The sequence below is a fragment of the Labrus bergylta genome, chromosome 2 (genome assembly GCF_963930695.1).
Source record: "Labrus bergylta chromosome 2, fLabBer1.1, whole genome shotgun sequence".
Lineage (NCBI taxonomy): Eukaryota > Metazoa > Chordata > Actinopteri > Labriformes > Labridae > Labrus > Labrus bergylta.
This window is the reverse complement of record NC_089196.1, coordinates 8,282,519-8,304,313: the sequence shown is the minus strand read 5'-3', so window position 1 is coordinate 8,304,313 and position 21,795 is coordinate 8,282,519. Positions and strand designations below refer to the sequence as shown.

The window sequence follows — 21,795 nt, the reverse complement described above, 5'->3', positions numbered from 1 at the left end:
CAGAGAACAGAAACAGATAGAACATTTAAAAATCACTAAAAAAAAACAATCATAGAGAAGATTTAATATGAGATATGTCTAAACAAAATAAAGAAATAAAGAAGTACAACATTAAGCAAAAAAAAGACATTAAAATCTGAAATGTAGCCTATAAATACCATAAAAGTCTGAATATCATGTTGTTTGCTCTGCATGACTTTCAGTGTTGTAGCGCTCTGTAGTCTACCGAGTCTTATCTTTCCAGCGGACACAGAGTCACCTGCTGGTTTTGCCAAATCGAAATGGATTCTGTTTAACAATCCACCCTAGACTTAGGGTCACAGTTTGTTCCATCTGAGCACAGATTACATAACAACATATCTGTACATGTGTCAGAGGCTGACCTTAAGGGGGTGAAACCTACAGATTTTTGTTTTATTTTTACAGTTGAGCCTTTTTGTTCACGAATAGATGTCGGCATTTTGGTGTATAGAAGACAATATTCATGATCAACCATTTATTATTATTTATTTTGAATGGCTGACACACCAGCACAAATAATGTATTTTTTTTCTAAATATAAAACAGAGACTTTGTGTTTTATCACATGGGATGTTCTTATTTTAATCTCTGAAGAACTGATATTTTTTACATGTAAATTTAAAGTCACAGCTCTGATTTTGGATTTTGATATACTTTATTCATCTCCGAGAGGAAATTCGGGTTTACACTTTGTTATTTAGAGACATGGTTCTCACACACATAGGTCCAAATCACACACATGCATAAACAGGCACCGTGAACATTCATTGGTTGAGAGATGTTAGAGTGGGGCTACTACGAACCACTATGTAGGGAGCGCATCAGAGCAGTGCCTTGCTCGAGGGCACCGCAGCAGTGCTCTGGAAGTGTACTGGCATCTCTCCTGACCAATTTCCATATTATAGTCCGCACTGGGACTTGAACCGGCGACCCTCCTGTTTCAACCCAAGTCCCTGCAGACTGAGCTACTGTCTTACTGTAAAAGAAAAGGTCTTCAAAAGCAGCTGCAGCAGTTTTAAGAACTATTGACAGTAAAAAACAGGTTCATAACTGTCTTAAAGTGTGTCTGCAAAACATCTGGGAATAACAAACCAGAGGTAAAATGCTACTTTAATTAAAGTTGGAAAGTAAGTCCAACAAATGTAGTTACAGTATATGATACCATGGAATAGCAGCAGATGTAATAATTGTATTGATCCAAGAAGGCTACACTTCATGACTCTGTATTAAAAGGTAAAACACTTTTTATGTTCACATTGTGGAGGAAAAAAAGTGCATACCTGAAGTGCACAGGTGTTGACCACCAGAGGGCGATACTGCAGTATTCGCCAGTGTCAGGTCAATTAAAGAATAAAAGATTGACAGGTTCATGAACCAATGCTTTGCTGCAGAATCTGGTGATTATCCAATGAGGGACTCGGAGGGAGGCTACTATCGATCTGTCTCCTGGAGCTGTCTGTGCAGTTCATCTACTGCTGATTTACATCGTGTTCAGAGACTAAACTGTGAGTTATTCCACTGTAATGCAATCAACCAGTATGTTCTTGTTGGCTAAAATTAGAAAATAGTGCACATTTTCCTGGAATATTTCGGTTTTATTTAATTTCTAGTGGTTGTTACCGCCAACTGTGTAATGTCCCTCAACACGTGTCTCGGTTAGCTAACAAATGTCACTGTACATTTAGCTAACTACGTCGCTATGCTATCCACGAGTTAAGTCTAATGTTTGTCTTATATATATTATATAAGTCAACGAATTCATTATTTAAAAGTAATTACGAACAGCCAGTTGGTGACGTAAGGCGCCGTTATGTCTGAAGTGAGTTAATCACTGTTCCCGTGACCTTTGAACTCAGACATTAAAATACTTTTATTAAATAAGTCTACTTCTTACAGTGTGCATTAGTTAGCTTCTTAACCATGCCAACTCAAAAATAGTCTTAATTTTGTCCTTCCACTTTACTCTATTTAAACTGTAACATAGTGTGAATACACATCCTCTTTCATGCTCTATTAAATGATAACCCTGTAAAGAAAATATGACTTGGTGAAGATGACAGTCTCTTTTTAAACTTTTTTTGAGTTGTGTAATATTTTCTACATTGTTACTTCTGACGCTGAGTCTAGTTAAGTGCATTTTAAAACATCAAGGCCAAAGTTATATTAAATATAGACAGAGCTCTCCCTTCTGCACTGCTCTGTTTTGTTTGGTGGAGACTAAAGTATTTGAAAATGTGAAGCAGGGGTTAATATGAAGTTATTGGGGTGTTGTTGTCAGTACACTCAATAAAATATTTTGAAAATGAGAGTTAAAAGAATAATGAAACTATTACCTGATCAGTTAAAATGATGTTACACTCATCAAAAAATAAATAAAAGCTGTAACGCATGAACATGGACCTTCAGTAGCATTTGATTAGTTTAACAGAAAAACTTTCATCCTATTTGATTCTTGTAGCAGACGTAAGAGGTAACTTTAGGGATGGATCCAAAGGCACCTCCTGATCTGAGCAGTATGACGGGTGTTCCATTTTTGGGACGTGGAAGAGGACTGCAGCCTGAGGAGCTGGCTGTAGGACGTGGTAGAGGGATGCTGCTCTCTACAGAAGGACCTGGAGTTGGACGAGCCAGAGGTTTTCCCATTCCTGGCGATACCCCACACGGACGAGGAGTACCAGTTACTGGACCTGTTGTTGGACTATCTAGAGGGCTGCCTCTGCAGCCAGGCGATGGAGGACTTGGCCGAGCCAGAGGGCTGCTCCTTCCAGCAGCTGAACCAAAGGTTGGGGTTGCACAAGGTGCAATCCAGACCTCTATGGAGCCACAGCATGTTCAGGCACGTCCTTTTGAATCCATTACAAGAGATCCAGCTGAAAAGACCTCTGATTTGACAAGGAAACAGGTATGTTCCACAAATCTCTCTATGAAATGAATTTAAAATAATAGTAATTTTCCCACATTAACACTGTTTCTTGTCTGCCTACAGGTTGAAGTACCTACTCATGGTCAAGGTTCAGCACTGGTCTCAATGTTTAGAGGGATGGGCATCGAGCCTGTAATGACCTCATGGGGAAGAGGAGCTCTACCAGTGGGTCTGTACCTTTTTTTTTTTTTAATATTTTTTATTTCAGGGGAAATAGGTAGGACTGGGATCAATCTTTAACTACTGTACATTGACAATGACCAAGTATAATACTTGTGATCATGAATTCAAATGGTTTACTCATAAGAACATTTTGCATGCTGCTTTGAAAATGAAAACCTAATACTGTAACGAGGTTTGACAATTAATTGGGTTGCCCTTAAAATCAGTATCAATTAGATGCTTTACAAACTTGTTTTAAGTGCGAAGTGGGTCCTTTCCCTTCGTAAAGCTCAACTTTTCTCTGACCTCTTGTGTCATTCATGGTCATGCATCGTTTTATGGAGGAATTGAAGCATTATTTTTTTATTTTCAGGAAGGGGAGCAGCTGGAGATACGGGAGATGTGAAGCTTCAGTGTCCCCCATTTGGTGTCAGCAGCCCAGAAAGCACCGGCTCACCTGAAGAGGTGATGGGCAGAGGCATCAGGTAGGTTTATTGGAATATCAACTTTCAACTTTACTTTATTGTCCCCGATGGGAAATTTGTTTCACAGCCAATTGAGAACAACTATGAGAAGAAGAAAAAAACAACCACATAGAATCAGACAATAGAAACAACAAACACTGTGAGCAGCATTAAATACATATATACAGGAGTTCATCAGGTAACAACAGGAGACTGAGAATGTATAAAAACGTCCATAAAATCATCATCAAAAGCAGAATAAAAAATCCATTATCAGTCATTATAGTCATCATTGAAGTTCAGAAGCTTGATGGCCTGAGTAATAAAATATTTTTTTAACCTGTTGGACTTTGCTTTTGGCAATTTGTATCGCCTGCCTGAAAGCAGAAGCTCAAACTCACCAAACAGAGGATGTTGAGGACACTGTAAGATGTCTCGAGCTTTAGCTCTTTTTGAAGGTGAGAGACAGATTAGGTAATGTCACACCAATGATCTTACTGGAAACTTTAATGATGTGTTGCAATCTGTTTTTTCACCTATTGACAAACTGCTAAACCAGGTGATGAAGCCAAAAGTGAGGACGGACTCCACCATGGAGTTAAAAAAATGTGTCATCAGTTTACTTTACACACCAAACCAGTTCAGCTTACGGAGGAAGTACAGACGTTGCTGTGCTTTCTTACAAACTGCATCTGTATTGTCACTGAATGTCAGCTTGTTGTCAATTACAATACCCAGTACTTAACGTCATATTCCTGTTATTATGATAAAATAGCCCAGCAACCTAATGTTGAATCAACACTTCTCTTAAACAGTTCACCAAAACCAATCATAGCCAATCATAGCCTTAATGATGGTTGTGTATTTGAGGTGCTTTTATAGTCTTTCTGAGCAAGGTGTTGGTGTAATTGAAGTGGTGCAGCAGTTTGTGAGGAGCTATTCTTTCTGTAAATGTAAGCACAGCTTTTATTTTAAGGGTACTGATAATAAGAGAGGCACAGTATTTCTCATAATAGTTGACCTTGAGTCGCTGACAGTAAATAATTTCTCATGAGGACGTCAAAAGTTTGGGATTCACACGTGACACACGTGCATCGATCTTGTGATTTACTGAAATATTTGCGATAAAATCAAGTAAAACTTGAAGGCATGTAGCATTAACAAATATTAAATTCTTAAACAGAATTGTTACAACAATAATCCTTATCTGTTTTGAACAATTTGATCATTTTATTTCAGTTTTCATGGCCGGGGTATGGCCCCTCAGACAATGCTGGGGCTTGGAAGAGCAGCCATGCCACACCTTGGGGGAGGAGGAGGACGCCCTCTTCTTCCTCGTTTCGCTCCAGGTCTAGTCGAGTCCTTCTCTCCAGTCCCTGATCAACCAGCAGCCCTGCACTCTGCGGCATCCCAGGCCGGTAGGGAAAGATCAGAAATAAATAGCCTTAATGATTCGTTACCCCGGGGAATATGTAATGTTTGTTTTTAATTAGCTAAAAGTTGATATTCAGTAATTGTGAATGTCATATCAAAAAATTGTAACAACCAAAAATTGTTGCAATGCATTGCATAATGACATGAAACTACCTTTATTAAAAGCAGGTTTATTGTAAGACTTAAGGTCAGTGACTCTGAAAAAGCATTATTTTTTAATTTCAAATAATGTGAAGGAACAGCAGCCCCTGTGCCCACCACTCAAGATGTGATGGAGCTGCCTGCCGGTTCACCTGATAAGATGGAGCTGAAAATGGAGGCTCTCCGGTGAGTAAACTTGTTTACTGTGGATTTAACTGGTAGGGCACTGACACACTAATCTGACCTCTAGCTGCCATCATGTGGCTGAGTAAACTCACTTCTTACTATCACTCGCTGTGAGTCTTAAGCTTAATTTGTACGGGTGTAAAGGTACACGTACTCGGACCGGACCGTTTCGCACGCAGACCGATCCGAGTGCGTGCGAAACAAAAGTGCTTTAATCTGTGTTCCCACATGGACCGCAAAGCGGCAGCACACCTCAGGGTGGAGGAAGGCTCGGCCGCTGGTATGGGACACAGCTTTTAGTTAGTAACTTGTAAAAAAGTTCAAACATAAACTGCGCAGATTACGAGTTCCTCGAGCCAAGTCGGTTTAGACAGTTGCATATAACCGGGATGGAGTTCTTTTTACGGACTTACACTTAAGTTTCGTTTTCATTTTCAGCGATGAAAGGGGAGGGGGAGACGCGTCTGTGTGGGAGGATAACCTGCAGCATGATAAAATGAACACCCTCCCTCCCCATTCCCACAATAATGCACAAAGAGACGTTGACGAGAGTAGTGTGCCGCCGTTGTTCAGCAGCCATTGGGTACGTCGCAGGCAACACGTCCAACTTATTAAAGCACTTGAAAAGGCACCACGCGAACGTAAATATCACTGCAACTAGGAAAAAACAGACAGCCTTTTGTTAGTAATTCTGAAAGGGGCCAAAGCCATAACAATTGCCATTGAGGTTCTTGTATCGACAGAGGGAAATATTAATAGTTCTGCGATGAAACTATACTGTCCCAGATGTGATTATGTTTATTATGTGCTCAAAGGGCATTCAAAAAACTGTTGGCTTAATAAACTAAAAGGTGTCACTGTAATTAAAAAGAAATATTTTTACATATAGGCTATATTAATTACTTCATTTCATTCTAAAATACTTTGTCATTCATGTCTTTTATTTATTGGAGACTCTTTTGGTTGAAGGATGCAGCATAAGTTGATTATTACTTCTTTTTTTTCTTTTTTTTACAATGTTTAATTTAAAATGTTATTAAAAAGTAAACTGAGCAGGTGTACAAGTCTGAACTGTCGATGCTGCACATAGCCCAATGTGTAAAAGGGAAATTCTAAATGTTCCAAATAAAGAAAAAAAGTGTTGCATCAGGTCCCTTTACTGTACCGAACCGAAGCTTCAAAACTTTGAACTGCACCGAACCGAAATTTGTGTACCGTTAAACACCTATTAATTTGTATATTTTGTTTTTCTCATCCAACTTGTCTTCTCCATCCCATGGGCTGATTGTGCCAGAGCAAAACAAATCAAAAATGTTAGATTCTGTATTGTGATCATCAGTGCATTCATTGTGTGAATTATAAATAATTGCAATTAACTACTGGCAACTTTTAAGACAAGAAAAAGTCGAAAAAACACAAGCACATCATTCGGTTAGGTGCAGAGTCGAAAAAATATCGTTAAGATGCAGAAAAAGATTCGCAACACTAAGCTTCACCATCCATTGCCAATCTCTATGTGGGACTATTTGAACATGACTTTGTCCTAAACCCAACTCACAACCCCTTTCTACCCCAAATAAAATTGTGGCGAAGATATATCGATGACGTCATCTGCCTGTTGTCAGGGGATGAACAGTCACTACTTGAATTCTACAAACTGTTGAACATCTCAACTTCACAATGGAATACGACAAAAAGGAGATAACCTTCCTGCACATAACCATCAAGAAAGATCACAACAAAATCCACAACGATATCTACAAGAAATCTACAGCCAAAAACTGTAGCGCTGAAGAATCGTACGATAAACAGAGCTCACAACTGAAGGAAAGACTGAAGGACCGTGGATATAAAGAGACTGTAATTCAAAAAGCAGAGGAAACATACTCGAAGAAAACCCAAGATGACTGTCTCAGTCCATCTCTGAACAAAACAACTGAGGACGCCACACACTATATCCTCCTCTACTCAGAGAACTGGTAACATCAACAAAAAAACACTGGCACATCCTGAATGCCGATCCAACCTTGAACAATTCCTTCAGATCATAACCATGGATAATCCACAGACGAGCCTCTAATATAGGTGACATGATACTGCATTCAGATCTGCCAACAAGAAGACCTGACAGCAGTAGCGGAGCGAGTGTGGGGGCAGAAGGTGTGGCCGCCCGGGCCCACTGTTGTCTCAAGGGGCCCACTTTGAGACAAATTTAACATGCATTTTGTTATTTAGTTGAATTTTCTAATAAAGTTAGTTTGACTAGGTCTGAGTCTATCTTTTCTTTTGCCGCAATCAAGACACACAATGTATTTTGTAGAGCAGAGAGGGGCCCCCCTCCACTGCCAAGGGGGTTCTCAACTTCGGCAGCAAACAGCACCAGCGGGGTGCTGTGGTCTGTTTGCAATGTCATTGATTCCACCTCTTAGCAACCCCCTTGGCTGGGCCCCCGCTGCTGCCTGGAGTTTTAAAAACCTAGTCGTCTGTCTGCTTTATTTCTGTTTACCTCGCAGTTTTTCGTAACATTACAAGTGTAAAAAATTAAATAAAAAATGTTTTCTCATTGACAACTCAACCTGACAAGTCTCCTCCCGTTGCTAGCTCCACTAACGTAAACACTACTAACCAAGCAAATAAACATGTTAGGAGGAGCACCCAGCTAGCTGCAGGAAAGCAACAGTGCTGATGAAAACTTAATTGGTAAATTGTTTCATCATTATTTGAGATTACGCTTAGATGCTGGTCTTTAGTTTGTTTGTGTATGTGTTGTAGACCGGCGTGTCTGCTTGGTTATCATACTGTATGAACGGCAGGCCATTGCTGTCACAGTGTTTACAAAGTTTGTTGTCGTGCGTGGGTTGGTAATGTGTGGTTTTATTGTATTGTCTGTTTGGCTGGATGAACGTCCAACTTCACTGAATGTCAAACTGTAGTTGCCTTCTGTCTTTGGTTTCCCGTCCGGCTAATGAAGTCTGCTTTACTTGTTTAATCGGTGGAATATGCGCACAGACATATCAGCACTTGCTCTGCTTAAACATCAGCAGGTCACTCACTGATAAGTCCCTGTCACTGTAATAGCACCCTTTGTAATCTGCAGCGGCATTTCTCTTCGTCCCGCCCCGTCTTGTATCTCCATACAGCCGATACTATACCATAAATACTATACTATATTTCTATATAGGCTACAGCATATGCTATATAGACTATAGACAGTTTAAGGGCCCACTATTGGTCCCCGCCCCCTCTGCAATGAGCCATAGGCTCCGCGCCTGCCTAACAGTTTCCTTGATAACCTACAAGGAAATTTCAGATGCAAGTCCTGCATGCAGTTCAACTTCACAACAAACACCCACTTTAACCATCCGCAGAGCGGCAAATCCATTCAAATTAAAGGCAAAATACACATGCTCAACTACCAATGTGATCTACATGTTGAAATGCCCGTATGGACTGTCATACGTGGGCAAGACCAACAGAGCGCTGAAGACCCAAATAGCAGAAAACCGGAATAGCAGAATACTGCAGCACAATACGCACGTGACACTCATAGCCCTGTCGCAAGACACTTCTATGAATGGAACCATCCTGTCGCCTCACTTCGCTATACTCCCACAAAGAAGAAAAGGTGACACAGAAAGAAGTCTCCTACAACAAGAACTGTTTTTGATTTATCAACTAAAAATGATGTAAACCTGTAAACAATACTAATATGTTCAACTGAGACAGGCCGAAAACAATATGCGGAATGATGACACACACTTGTACTGACTTTTCAATAGGTCATGCTTTTTCTTCAAGTGAAAATTAACCATTATATTCGAACAATATGAATATTAATGTTTAGGTTGTTGTAGTTTTTTGCTAAAGGACCTTGTGAGACAATACACTTATAAATAAGAACACTTAAATGTTCTTGGGTGTCACAAGGGGGGCCCCTTGCTATGTAATATATTGTTTACATGTTTATGTTTTCTGTATTTGATTGTGCACATTGATGGTTTTGGATATTCAAGTTATGATTACTTCCAGGTTCCTGGAGCTTGATAAAATGGCTAAGAAGCTCCATCTAATTTGCCCCATGTTTCTTTTGTCCACGCCCATGGGCAGGACTCCATGATTGTGTTAAATAAACCCATGAACCTGTTTCTGTACAGCACCTGAGGAAGAGCCGAGTCGGCTGTGTTTGTCTAAATGCACTTACCAATTAAATAAGTATTTGGGAGCCTTAGGGTTGTGAGTCTTCTGCATATTAACTTTTAAGACAACACAATACATTTGATCAGCTGCCCCTCAACAGGCCCATTCTTTGGTAGATCATCCTGCAGTGTTAGAATCACTGTCTCCTGAATTTTTTAAAGAAATATTAAACTTGTTGTCACAAAGTAACTTATTCTGTATGTATGTGTTCTCCTCTGGACAGAGAGCCTCTTCATAAGGCTGGAACAAAAGGAGCTCCTATAACTATCGGATCAAACTACATCCAAATTCGTTGCAAGAATGAAGCTGTTTATCAGTACCATGTTACATTCATGTAAGTAAAATGTGTCTATGATTTGTTTTTCTTAAGGTCAAAAACCATTTTACTAAAATTACTGATTGCATTGAAAATATTGAATTTGTCTGCCATGCATTATGAAACATTTTTTTAGCTATGAAAAGTAGACAAAGCTCAAAAGAAGTTACAGCAGCACTCTCAATACATTTACATTAATTTGCTTAGTGCCTCAATAATTAATGCAGAGGCAGCCATCTTGGATCTGTATTTTCTTATGATTCAAGTTATTGGGACAGAAATAAATCTGTTGCTATAGTTCTTTTTTTTTCTGTATTATCTTTCAGTCCAAATGTTGAATCAATGGCAATGCGTTTTGGCATGATGAAAGACCACCGCCCCACCACCGGAGAAGTTGTAGCTTTTGATGGCTCCATTCTCTATCTGCCTGTGAAGCTGGAAGATGTATGTACCACAGCTATTTGTTATGTTGCTAATATACCAAGGTTAAGCTTGGATATCAACATCCATGTAATAGAAAAAAGGGCTTTAATTTGTGGTTTATTTAGATTATTGTGTCTGGAGATTACTGAATTCTCATATTGGTGCAACGCTTGTTACATTTCATCTCTCTGCTTGTTTCCATCTTATTATATCGATGACATGCAGGTGGTGTTTCTTCAGAGTGTGAGACGGACTGACAATGAGGAAATCAAAATCAAAATCCAGATGACCAAGATTTTGCCGCCACACTCAGATCTGTGCATTCCCTTTTATAACGTGGTGCTCAGGAGGTGCTTTTGAAAATAGCATTCAGGACTTTCATTTCATACAAGCTTCACAAGTCTGAGTTGACTTGGTTTTCTGTGTGTCAATTTTTCCAGTGCAAGTTTTCAGAAAGTTCAGATTTTTTATTTGTTTTCATTAAAGGGTCATGAAAATGATCGGACTTAAGATGGTGGGACGAAATCATTACGATCCAGAAAGTGCAATCATTCTTGGAAAACATCGGTAAGCATGGGGTTGTATTTCGACATCATGGGGCAGATGCTCGCTAATTTAAAAGAATCTCTGGTCAATTCATTGTCCTGCTTTTGTAGGCTGCAAGTGTGGCCCGGCTACTCCACCTGTATCAAGCACACAGATGGAGGCCTGTACCTGAATGTGGACGTGTCTCATAAAGTCTTAAGGAATGACTCGGTGCTGGATGTCATGTGAGTTTGCCAGACATGGGCTGAACTGTGTGTATTCCCTTTGTAGTCAATGGATCACTTACAGTGCTTTGCATAAAATAATTTCAGCAGATAATCAATGAGTACATGAATGGGTGAATGTTGCCATGTCGTGTAAATTGCCAATCTGATCATCAGTATCTATTCTAATCACATTCGCACGCTAACACCAAAAGGTTATTTCTAATCTTCCAATTAGAGGACAAGTCTCTTTTTATTTTTGCCACAGATGCCCTATCGGCAGGTTGAAAGATAATTTTATATTGATAATTATTTCATAAAGAATTGCATTTCCTACTTCACTGCAAAGGAAACTTTTTATTTTATTTTTTTCACATAGTCTGCCTTCATTGATAGGACAGCTGACAGACAGTAAATTTGGGTAGAAGTGGGGTAGAGTCAAACCTGCAGCCACAGTGTAGAGGACTGTAGCCTCTATATACATACATACATATACTGTATATCCGAGTTATCTGTCAGTTTTCAGATTTTCTATAAAGGTGTCCCTGCTCAATTTTTTTTCACATAAGCTTTATCAAGTGTCAGTGGTGATCAAGTAGTTTTGCTGGATGAAGCTTTAATAAAATCAAGAGTGCCTCTTTTATTCCATGTGTATTCAGACATGACCATACAAGTTTAAACAGTGAGAAAACCAAACATAGCTGTATAAATGTCATGTTCTGTGATAGATCATACATATTTAAATTGCAGTTTGCAGGATTGTGACATTCTTGGTGCATCGGTCCTGTTAGCACACTCAAACACTATAACCTTTTCCTTTGGGAATGTGGTTGGATTATAGGGCGAGTTGGAGGGCAGTGGTTTGCCACCAGCCACAGGCCTATTGCGTTCATATTTTATTCATAAAGAAGTAGTCTTGCCGTAGCTTTGCTCTTTTTGTTTAGAAAGTAAAGGCTAAAATAAGACACATGGTCTGTCTAGAAAAGTAATTTGACCCTTTTCCCGTGCTGTTCCCCAGGAACTTGCTGTACCATCAGAGCAAAGAACACTTCCAAGATGAATGCACCAAGGAACTCATCGGCAGCATCGTCATCACTCGCTATAACAACCGCACCTATCGCATTGATGCCATTGAGTGGAACAAGTCACCCAAAGACACGTTCACGCTGATGGACGGCACAAAAACCACATTTGTGGAATATTACAGGTGAGACTGATTGTCCACAAACTCATCAAAACATGCAGAAAAGTGAAACAGGTGTTTTTGTGTATTGGTATGTTGAATGAGCAAGAGGTTGCTTCAAAGCAGCCATGAAAGTCTTTGTGATATCTGTCAGTTTCTTGTTTGCTAGTTGGTTGTTTTTGTTCGATTCCCACCTAATGATGCTGTATTTTAACAGCAAGAACTACGGGATTACAATCAAAGAGATGGACCAGCCTCTGCTCATGCATCGGCCAAAGGAGAGAGCAAAGCCTGGGGGGAAGGTAAAACTGCTTTTCAGCATCATTATTATAACATGATATCAAATGCTTAAAATACAAAGCCAGCTTTATTTTTACATTTAAAAAATCAAAGCTTTACATTGTAGCTGGCATAACATTAATTCTTGCATCAGATTGCCACCTTGTGGCTACAATAAATCTTACAACCTGTAACGTTTTTAAAGACATGTCAGAACATTGCTTAACAACCACTGAACTTGGTGTTTTTATAAATCAAGCTATCCTTTAATTCCTCATGTGGGAGGCACTGGAAAACCTCAGTCATCAGTTATACTTGTTCCATGTGAATTAGTTCTGTAAGGAGCAAAACAATGCAAAGTGGAACAGATATCAGATTTAATTGATTATTTTTTGTTGCAGCAAGTCATCACTGGAGAGATCCTTTTAGTACCTGAGCTTTCCTTCATGACAGGAATACCTGACAAAATGAGAAAGGACTTCAGAGCCATGAAGGTACATCTGATATAACAGCATGATGTTCCTCCTCACAGAGCCCCGTTTAAAACATTTAACAAGAATACTTAAAATTACTTTTTAATTTCCAAGAGCAATGTTAACACCTAGGAAAGTAGTGTAGCATCCTTCTGTCTTATTAGTCAGGTGATTACCATTGACCATCATTTGGCTGTTTAACTTAACATATTTACTTTACGACCGCTCCGTGATCAGAGGACCCCCCTCCCCCACTCCACACTACAAACTTTCACTGGCTGGGATAAACATCTACAAAAAAAATCCTTCATGCTCTCTGCAATAACTATCCTGAACAGTATAAAATAGACACTTTTTATCAGCTGCCTTTTTTCTTTTTTTTTTACAAGCCCCCTTTTTAATGTAATTTATGTTTATTGTTTGAGCCTTATCAAAGGACAATTCCTGTCACTGATACAGTGTATCTATCTATATTATTGGTTCACACATACCACTGTAGAATATCAGTCACGTCACCCGAAACCAAAGGTAGACACTTCCAGCCCCAACCCGAAGAAAATTGAAATTATATGCAGTGTGCCTGGTGCCTGAGATTAGAAAGTTATGAATAGTAATGTGTGTGACAGATAAGGAAACTTTTGAAAATTTGATCCATTAAATTCATTTCAAATATTGTAGGACCTGACCATGCACATAAATGTGAGCAGTGAGCAGCACACCCACTCCATAAAACAGCTGACCAAGAACATAGCCTCAAACCCCGAGAGTCTGAAGGAGCTCAGCCGGTGGGGACTGGAGATCGGCTCAGAAATCATGATGGTGAGTCTCCACTGTTTATGTTGAATTTGTTGTCAGATTCAACTTTGATCATCAAGAATGTCACTTTTAAGAAACACTTTAGATCCCATATGTTGTTAACAATGGGACAGGACGATGGTGCAAATGGTCTTGGAGCTTCTTCTTACCCAAAAGTTTAATGTGATACAATGTTACAATTTACTTAGCAGACGCTTTTGTCCAAAGCGACGTACATCAGAGAGTTAAGTACAACACTTATCCATTCATACACCGCCACCGAAGCAGTAGGAGCAATGCGGGGTTAAGTGTGCTCAGTTGCCCACATGTTGCTCAGCTGGGGATCAAACCTCGACCTTCCGGTTGAGAGGCGACGACTCTACCAACTGAGCCACAGCCGCCCAATACAAACCTTGTCACGTAACGTACCTTTTATTCAGTCTGAGAATTAAAACAGCTCACTCACCTTCACTCTGAAATGTTTTTATGACTTTGTTAAAAACACTTGAAATCAAAAAAAGAAGACGAAAGATTCCCTGTTTTTTAGTTACCTCATATCATGTTTCAAGTGGTAAAATTAAAGTACATCTCATGTAACACTTTAACAAATGTATACATGACATATGAAAGTTGGTAAACTGATAGAAAAGAAGTGACTTTTTAACAATGCATGTCTCCATTGGTCATTTTGTTCTCGTTAACACGCTTCCTCATGTTAAGACGGTATGTGTGTTCGGTTGGTTTCTTCTCTTGCAGATCAAAGGCAGAATTCTGCCCATTGAAACCATCTGTCTGCAGTCTTCATCCTTTACCACAGGTGCAGATGTGTCCTGGTCCAGAGAGGTGGTCAGGGATCCTTCCATCAGCTCTGTGAGTGTTGGAGAGAAATCTATGGGCTTCCTCCTTGTTTGATGTTTTACTTTATTTCACTATACTATACTAAACGTAGCTGGAACACAATATATAAACCATTTGGACTGAAATGTTGAAGAAGAAAAGCAGAAACATTATCAAGCCTTTGACATTAATTTCACAGGTGTGATTGTATCCACTGTGTTTTCTCCTCAAACATCAGGGTGTTACTTTGGATTTTCTTCATCTTCAAAGCTTCAGGAAAGGCCACTGCACTATTTTTTCTCTTCACCAACTTACAGATCTGCTTATTGCATAGAACACTTAGGCTATTAAGTTGGAAAGAGCAATGCCTTAATCTAGCAGGCTGTATATAATCACAAACACATTCTTTATTGTTGAGCTGATATACTTTTTGGAAGCCCATAAACTTAACCTTCTTCAACCACTGACCCATCTGACGCTTAGATCCCAATGAACATCTGGGCCATCTTCTACCCACGCCGGTGTGCAGAGCAGGCTGAAGAGCTGGTTTCCACCTTCAACAAGGTGGCTGGGCCTGTTGGTGTGCGACTGGAGAGACCCATTCGTGTGGAGCTACGGGATGATCGCACAGAGACTTATGTAAAGTGCATCCATTCTCAGCTCACCAGTGAGGTAAGACATCAAATAAATATTGAGCATCATAAGTCATTTAATACAACTTGTAAATGTATGTAGCTTATAAGTACCTGGCTGTTTCATGTTTCCTTCAAGCTTGTTCCTCTATAATACCACAACTTTGTGTAAAACATCCCATTTTCAAACAGTGGAAGTATTCACATTAACTGGTGATTTGATATCTATCGAGTAGATGTATGTTCCCTTGCAATTTAAAAAAACAAATCTGTATTAAAAAAGTTGTTTTTCAATTGTTGCTTTATCTAAAAACCTTTGTTGCACCTGTTTTTAACTTGGTAGCAGTGGCTGCTGCAGTTATAAGACCACAAAATGACTGACAGTGGTTCTAGTCTGGTTGCCCGTGGCAACATGAGCAACTGTTAATGTAAATTCCAAAATGTAGGTTTAACTAAAGACAATTACATTACAGCTATCAGCTTCTAAATCACATTGTTCAACAATATGATTCCCTCTGTCTCTTGTCATCATTACTGAATGTTAAGATGTTAGGCTCAAAGCAAATGAAGAAGCTGCTGTACTGTGACACTGTTGAATTGTGGAGTGTATCTGTTATCACTGATCCAAGGCTGCAGTACAGTTCTGTCCATTCTGTGAGAGTTGTCATATGTTTTACAGCCGAATATGCAGCTGGTCGTGTGCATCATGTTGGGCAACAGAGACGATCTCTATAGCGCCATCAAGAAGCTCTGCTGTGTCAAAAGTCCCATCCCGTCTCAGGTCTGTAAACACTTTTTTGACAAATTTACAAAAACAGAAAAAAAGAGTATAGCTTTCAGCAGATAAAAATATAAGTTTAATTCTCCTTTTTTTTTTTTTTTTTTTTCTTCAGGCCATCAATGTCCGGACAATATCCCAGCCACAGAAGTTAAAGAGTGTTGCCCAAAAGATACTTCTCCAGATGAACAGCAAGTTGGGAGGAGAGCTGTGGACCGTCAATGTCCCTCTGGTGATGTCTTACAATAGAATAAATATAAAACATTAGCTCTTTAAGGTTTGACACAAAGGAAAAACAATCTAATGAGATATTTATTTTCTGAACAATAATGCAGTATGTCCTGTTTATTAGGCATGAATGATTCTGCAGTATTTTTTACATGTTTGCAGTCACAAGGGAGAACATATAACCTCTCTCTTTTGTCTCGCTTGTTTAGAAACAATTGATGGTGGTTGGAGTTGATGTCCACCACGACACCAGCAAGGCGCATCAGTCAGTCATGGGCTTTGTTGCAAGTGTGAACAGGTAAACATTTTCCCCCCCACTGAAGTCTCTGTTCAGAGTTGACATCTTCTCGTTGTATATATTCTGAAACTCATGTTGGGGAAAAGCGCCATGTTGTAGCATTTATTTCAGTTGTCTGCTAGTTTACTTGTCACATTATTGCCACACACAGAGATCCAATTCCCTGAAGATGCATCTGCACAAATTCTACTGTTACACCCCTTAAAATAAACACAACCTGTTGATTAGTGCTGAAAATGTCTGTGTTCATTACAGTTATAGCAGAAATAAATAAGTAAAAAGAAATGCTTTTGCTCTTTTTTTCTCTAGTTCACTGACCCGCTGGTACTCCAGAGTAACTTTTCAGACTCCCAACGAGGAACTGATCAACGGCTTCAGAGTTTGCTTATTGGCCGCACTGCAGAAATATTACGAGGTTACTAAAACTACCATGCATTACATAAATGTCTTTAAATACCCCCCCCCCCCATCTGGAAAATTGTTAATCCAATGACTGAATCAACCCCAAAAGAACATCCTGGTCGTCATGGATTTTCTGATATTGATGTTGCCTTTCTATAGATGTTATGATTAAATGAAGAAAGTATGTTGTGCCAGAGTGAATGGAGAGTTAATTTAACCCACACCTTACATTGGACTTGTCTTTTGTACAGGTGAACCACAACCTGCCAGAGAAGATTGTGGTGTATCGAGACGGTGTGTCAGACGGTCAGCTGAGGATGGTGGAGCAGTACGAGATCCCACAATTGATCAAATGCTTCGAGACCTTCCCAAGCTACGAGCCCAAACTTGTCTTCATAGTGGTCCAAAAGCGCATCAGCACCACCCTTTATTCCTGGGTTTCAAACAACTTTGGCTCACCTCCACCTGGAACCGTGCTGGATCACACCCTCACAAACAGAGCCTGGTTGGTCCTACTTTATCCAAGTCCATGAGTCGTCAAAAAAACAAAATTAAGAGGCTTAAGAGTGCTTTTATTTGGTTTGAATCCACCTTTAATTAGCTTTGACACCAATCCAAACACATTTGGTAAGGTGAACTTTGTTACAACCACTGCGTCCACCAAATTATATAACAAATCATATAGACATTACATTAAGGTGATAGTGATTGTGTGTCTCAGTGCTGCTTGTTTGACTGTTTCAGGGATTAAAGTTCTCCATCGCTATGACGGATTTCCGTCAATTTCACAATTTTCATATTTTTAGTCAGTGTCAATCAGACAAAAAAAGTCGAGCAGAATGTGGGTTAGTGACAGACCTCTACGTGCAAACTGTTGTCTTTAATGTCAGGCATTTATCTGAATCCTGTAACATGCGTGTAGTTTGCGTTTGTGTGGCAGAACTTTGATCTGCTACGTGAAGTCCGCTCGGCATATAGGAGGCTTTTATTTTGGCAGCAAACATCAGCGTGCACCGCCCATCATGTCCGGACTTGTTTTGCTACGGTGCACAACTTTATTTACCCAACCAAAATGAAATACCGGAGAATGATAATCAGTAACATTAAGGAGTTTACCGTCAGTCAAGTTTCATTACCGGGCAAACAGTGGCCGAGTGCTCTGCTACCGGACACACTCTGTTAAGAATGCACGTCAAAACAACAGGTGATACAACACATTACCCACAGACAGCAACACGCAACATTAATCAACTGTTAACCGGACCGTGTGATGACACAATTCTTACATGTTATATTAGCAAGCTATCACTAGTTTACTTTTTTTAAACACAACGACTTGAGTGGGTGGAAGTTATAAAGTATAAAACATAAGTTCTGTACACATTTTTAAAAGCATTCTTTTACTTTAAAAAAACTTCTTACTCCACTGAATTTATAGAAAATCTTAAATTTCTTTGTTAGTTACTTCTCAGATTCAGATTTATAATGCAAAATAGGATGAATACACTATTTGTCAAAATATCTTTATTAGCCTTTATGCCCTGGGAATTCACAAGGTATCCAAATAAATAAATAAAAACAATTCATATTGCTCTAGCTGTAGCAGTGACAACAAAATGAGGGACACATAAATGCATCAAAAAAAAATTATATTATTCATATTCTGTGAAAGGTCAATTTTTCCAAAGTTGTTACTCCAGACTTAAGTTTGTACTCTAACTTCTGTAACTTGTTTGAGGGTATTTCTGTGTTGTTACTTTAGGCTGCTAAAGTTCAAGAACAGAGTCTGCTTCTTATTCCACCATCCTTTTTAGTATCAAAACAAGGTCCCCATTTGTCATGATCTCATCTCAAACTGCTCCCAAAAGCTTCAGTTGAATTTTAGAATATCCCCCCAGACCCCCCTACCGTTATCTACTTTAGTATCTTGTCATACTTTCACTTCTTTAGAGTTTGCTAAAGAACACCTGCTGTGACTGTTAATGTATATAGGTATATAATGCGCTTGACTGTACTGTAGGTCACATTTGTTAAAAAGAAGAAAGGTCATACATGTCAGCCTAGATCTTGAGCTTTCAAAGAAGAAACACGTGTCAGCATCACCATGTCCTGGCAACAGCAGTATGCATATGCACTTGATGATGATAACATGAAATACATTTTAACATAGTCTTAAGCTAAAGTGACCTTTGATTGTTTGTTTTGGGGGGTTTGCTCTTTCAGGGTGGACTTCTATCTGATGGCTCATCACATTCGTGAAGGCTGTGGACTTCCTACACACTACATTTCCTTGTACAACACGGCAAACCTCTCGCCTGACCATTTGCAAAGGTACTGGTAACAACTCTTGTTTAATTCTCAATACTAACACATGAAAGTAGGTTTGAAGTCTTTTTTTGGACTTTTTGGACGTTAAAGAGAAGCATTGTTAGTGGCAACAATCAGATACATTATTAATGTGGACAATTACTGCTATTTACAGCACATTGCAAATTATCAGAAGCATGCGGTTATGATGTAATCTTCAATTTCCAACAATGTCACACTAGTTCTCAGTAAGGCATTCAAACATTGATATTACTGTATCCACCATTTTGATCAGTCTTAATCAAAGGGTAAAGTTATAAACTAGGTATCTCAAAAACCTTTAGAAAGGTGGGCGTGGCCGCTCACATATATCAATGAAAGTATGCCCCCATGCATTGTGTATTGCAACCATCTGACTCGCTGCTCAAAGCATCCTGGAATACCTAGCCATGCTAACAGCTAGCAGCGTCACTTTTAAACATCTTTTCAGTAGCATTGTCTGAGAAAGCAGCACATCTCGACAGAACACTGGGTCTTTTTCAGTCAGCCTCCATTTCTCTTCAGCCTTAAAACTCCTGCTATATGTGCACCAGAGTCTTTTGCATCACCCTAGTTTATTGCATGTAGGAATGCATTTCCCAGTCATCAATAAAATGAACAGTGATTGTCAAGTAGGATTCTGTAGGCTCATGTAATTTCTGTGCATGTCACCAAAAAAACATGTTCTTGTTGGTCCCTGTTCAGTTCTCAGCACGTAGTAGCTTCTAGCGGAATCTGTGGGTTTTAAGTTTTGTTTCTCCTGCAGAGTTGAGCTGCTCCTGAATACATGCAATTTCCTCATAAGGCTCTCTCATATTAATGCATTTCAACATTGTGAGAACTTTTTTTGTGAAAGATTTGTCAGGTGAGATTTAGAATAACACTGGAAGAAGTTTTAGTTTTTGTAGCCGCTTTATTAGTAGTAGTATTTATAGGTTTTATTGAAATGTTCACTATCAGCAAAGATTTTCAACAAGCAATACATTTTAAGGTTAAAAGAAAGAAAGGTAAGATTTTTTTTAAATAAAAACACAGTTAGAAATGTACAGGACAAAATAACCAAATAAGAAGGCGGCTCTGCTCGGTCCATAGGGGACGCCAAAAATGACACAAACCAAAAGAGTTGAGCAATGGGTGCTGCCTTGCGTGCACTCCAACCAAACGTGTGGGTTATTTAAACCGGTAATGACGGAAGTGCAAAATATTCATATCATGGTGGAACATAAAACCACTGCTGGTACTAGCATGGGTTACTACCCACCCCTACATGACATATATTTCAATGCAAACAGAAGTAATTTGCACAAATATTTTGTTGTCTGTTAAAGGGGACATATTATGAAAAATCCACTTGTACAGTGTTTTTGAACATATATTTGGGTAACCTGAGTGTCTACCGACCCACAAAATGTGGAATAAACCTATCCAGACCTTTGATTGTGGTCACAGATGTTTCATTTAGACCATAGGAGACTGTTTGAAAAGGTGGACAATGGGTATAATATGTCCTCTTCAATGTATTTTGTAGGAGACGTGCATTATTTCATGTTTTTAATTGGTTCACATGTAGCTCTGTAATGGCCCTTCACTAGATGTGAATCACCAGACAGCTGGACTGTACAAAAAGCACCTGTGACATTTATTTTACCTGTATCATCTTTATCCTTTAATGTGGAAGTTTAATGAGTCCCTGAACACATTGAACATTGTTGCATTGATTCCTCACCAGGCTGACCTACAAGATGTGCCATTTGTACTGGAACTGGCCTGGCACCATTCGAGTTCCAGCACCATGCAAATATGCCCACAAACTGGCTTTCCTGGCAGGCCAGTTCCTTCACAAAGAGCCAGCGATCCAGCTTTCAGACAAGCTCTTCTTCCTTTGAGGTTAAACCATCAGTACTTAACATGTATATACGTTGCTTCAAAGCAATAATTTAAAAAATGTTTGTTTTAATTTTAGGTTTGTTAAAAAAAAGAAATGGTCATGTTTTAATTAAGGCCGAAAGTTTCACAGTTCTGTTTATATGTTCAAATGATTACAAATGACAGTTTTTGTATTTAGTTAAATCCAGACTGTATTTTTATGCAGCTTCCATAACACTAAGCATGGTATAAATAAAGCTGGAAACTTCAACTGTAATTTTCAATAAATACATGAGCGTCTTTTATTAAGCACCGCAAGATTCACCAATTTTCCTAAGTCCAAAGACAGAGCAATTTGTCTGCCTTCTTACCATAAATAATAGGACATGGAGCGAGAAAGACAGCCACATCCTCTTTAGAGAAGGGGCATGGTTGAGCACAGCTCATTTGCATTTAAAGCTATAGACATTAAATCAGCCTGTTCTGAGCTGGGCTTAAAATAAACAGGTTTTATGGGCATTCTTAAATACTGGATTTTAAGCAAGAAACCTCAAATACATGTTTTGGAGATTCCTGTGACATATTTAAACTTGTTGTAAGGGGGTATGATATGTGACCTTTAATGAAAGAATTAACCATTTCATGTATTTCTTTGATGAAGC

At 39.1% G+C, this 21,795-nt stretch overlaps 1 protein-coding gene across 2 annotated transcripts; it reads left to right on the top strand.

Moving 5' to 3' along the window:
* Positions 1-1,425: 1,425 nt before the first annotated feature.
* On the top strand, positions 1,426-21,453 carry piwil2 (piwi-like RNA-mediated gene silencing 2). 2 transcript variants are annotated; one of them, XM_020631094.3, is made up of 24 exons: positions 1,426-1,526; positions 2,480-2,923; positions 3,008-3,113; positions 3,480-3,591; positions 4,810-4,988; positions 5,247-5,331; positions 9,752-9,862; positions 10,171-10,288; positions 10,493-10,617; positions 10,754-10,834; positions 10,924-11,037; positions 12,035-12,223; positions 12,417-12,501; positions 12,880-12,972; positions 13,630-13,770; positions 14,503-14,616; positions 15,067-15,255; positions 15,895-15,996; positions 16,109-16,225; positions 16,431-16,519; positions 16,829-16,934; positions 17,173-17,426; positions 19,145-19,252; positions 20,997-21,453. In XM_020631094.3, the coding sequence occupies exons 2-24, from the start codon at positions 2,504-2,506 to the stop codon at positions 21,151-21,153; spliced, it is 3,195 nt and encodes a 1,064-aa protein (XP_020486750.1). In that variant the 5' UTR covers positions 1,426-1,526; positions 2,480-2,503; the 3' UTR covers positions 21,154-21,453. The 2 variants fall into 2 exon arrangements, with proteins under 2 accessions (XP_020486750.1, XP_020486749.1); XM_020631093.3 differs by having other exon boundaries at positions 5,241-5,331.
* The last annotated feature ends 342 nt before the right edge of the window (positions 21,454-21,795 follow it).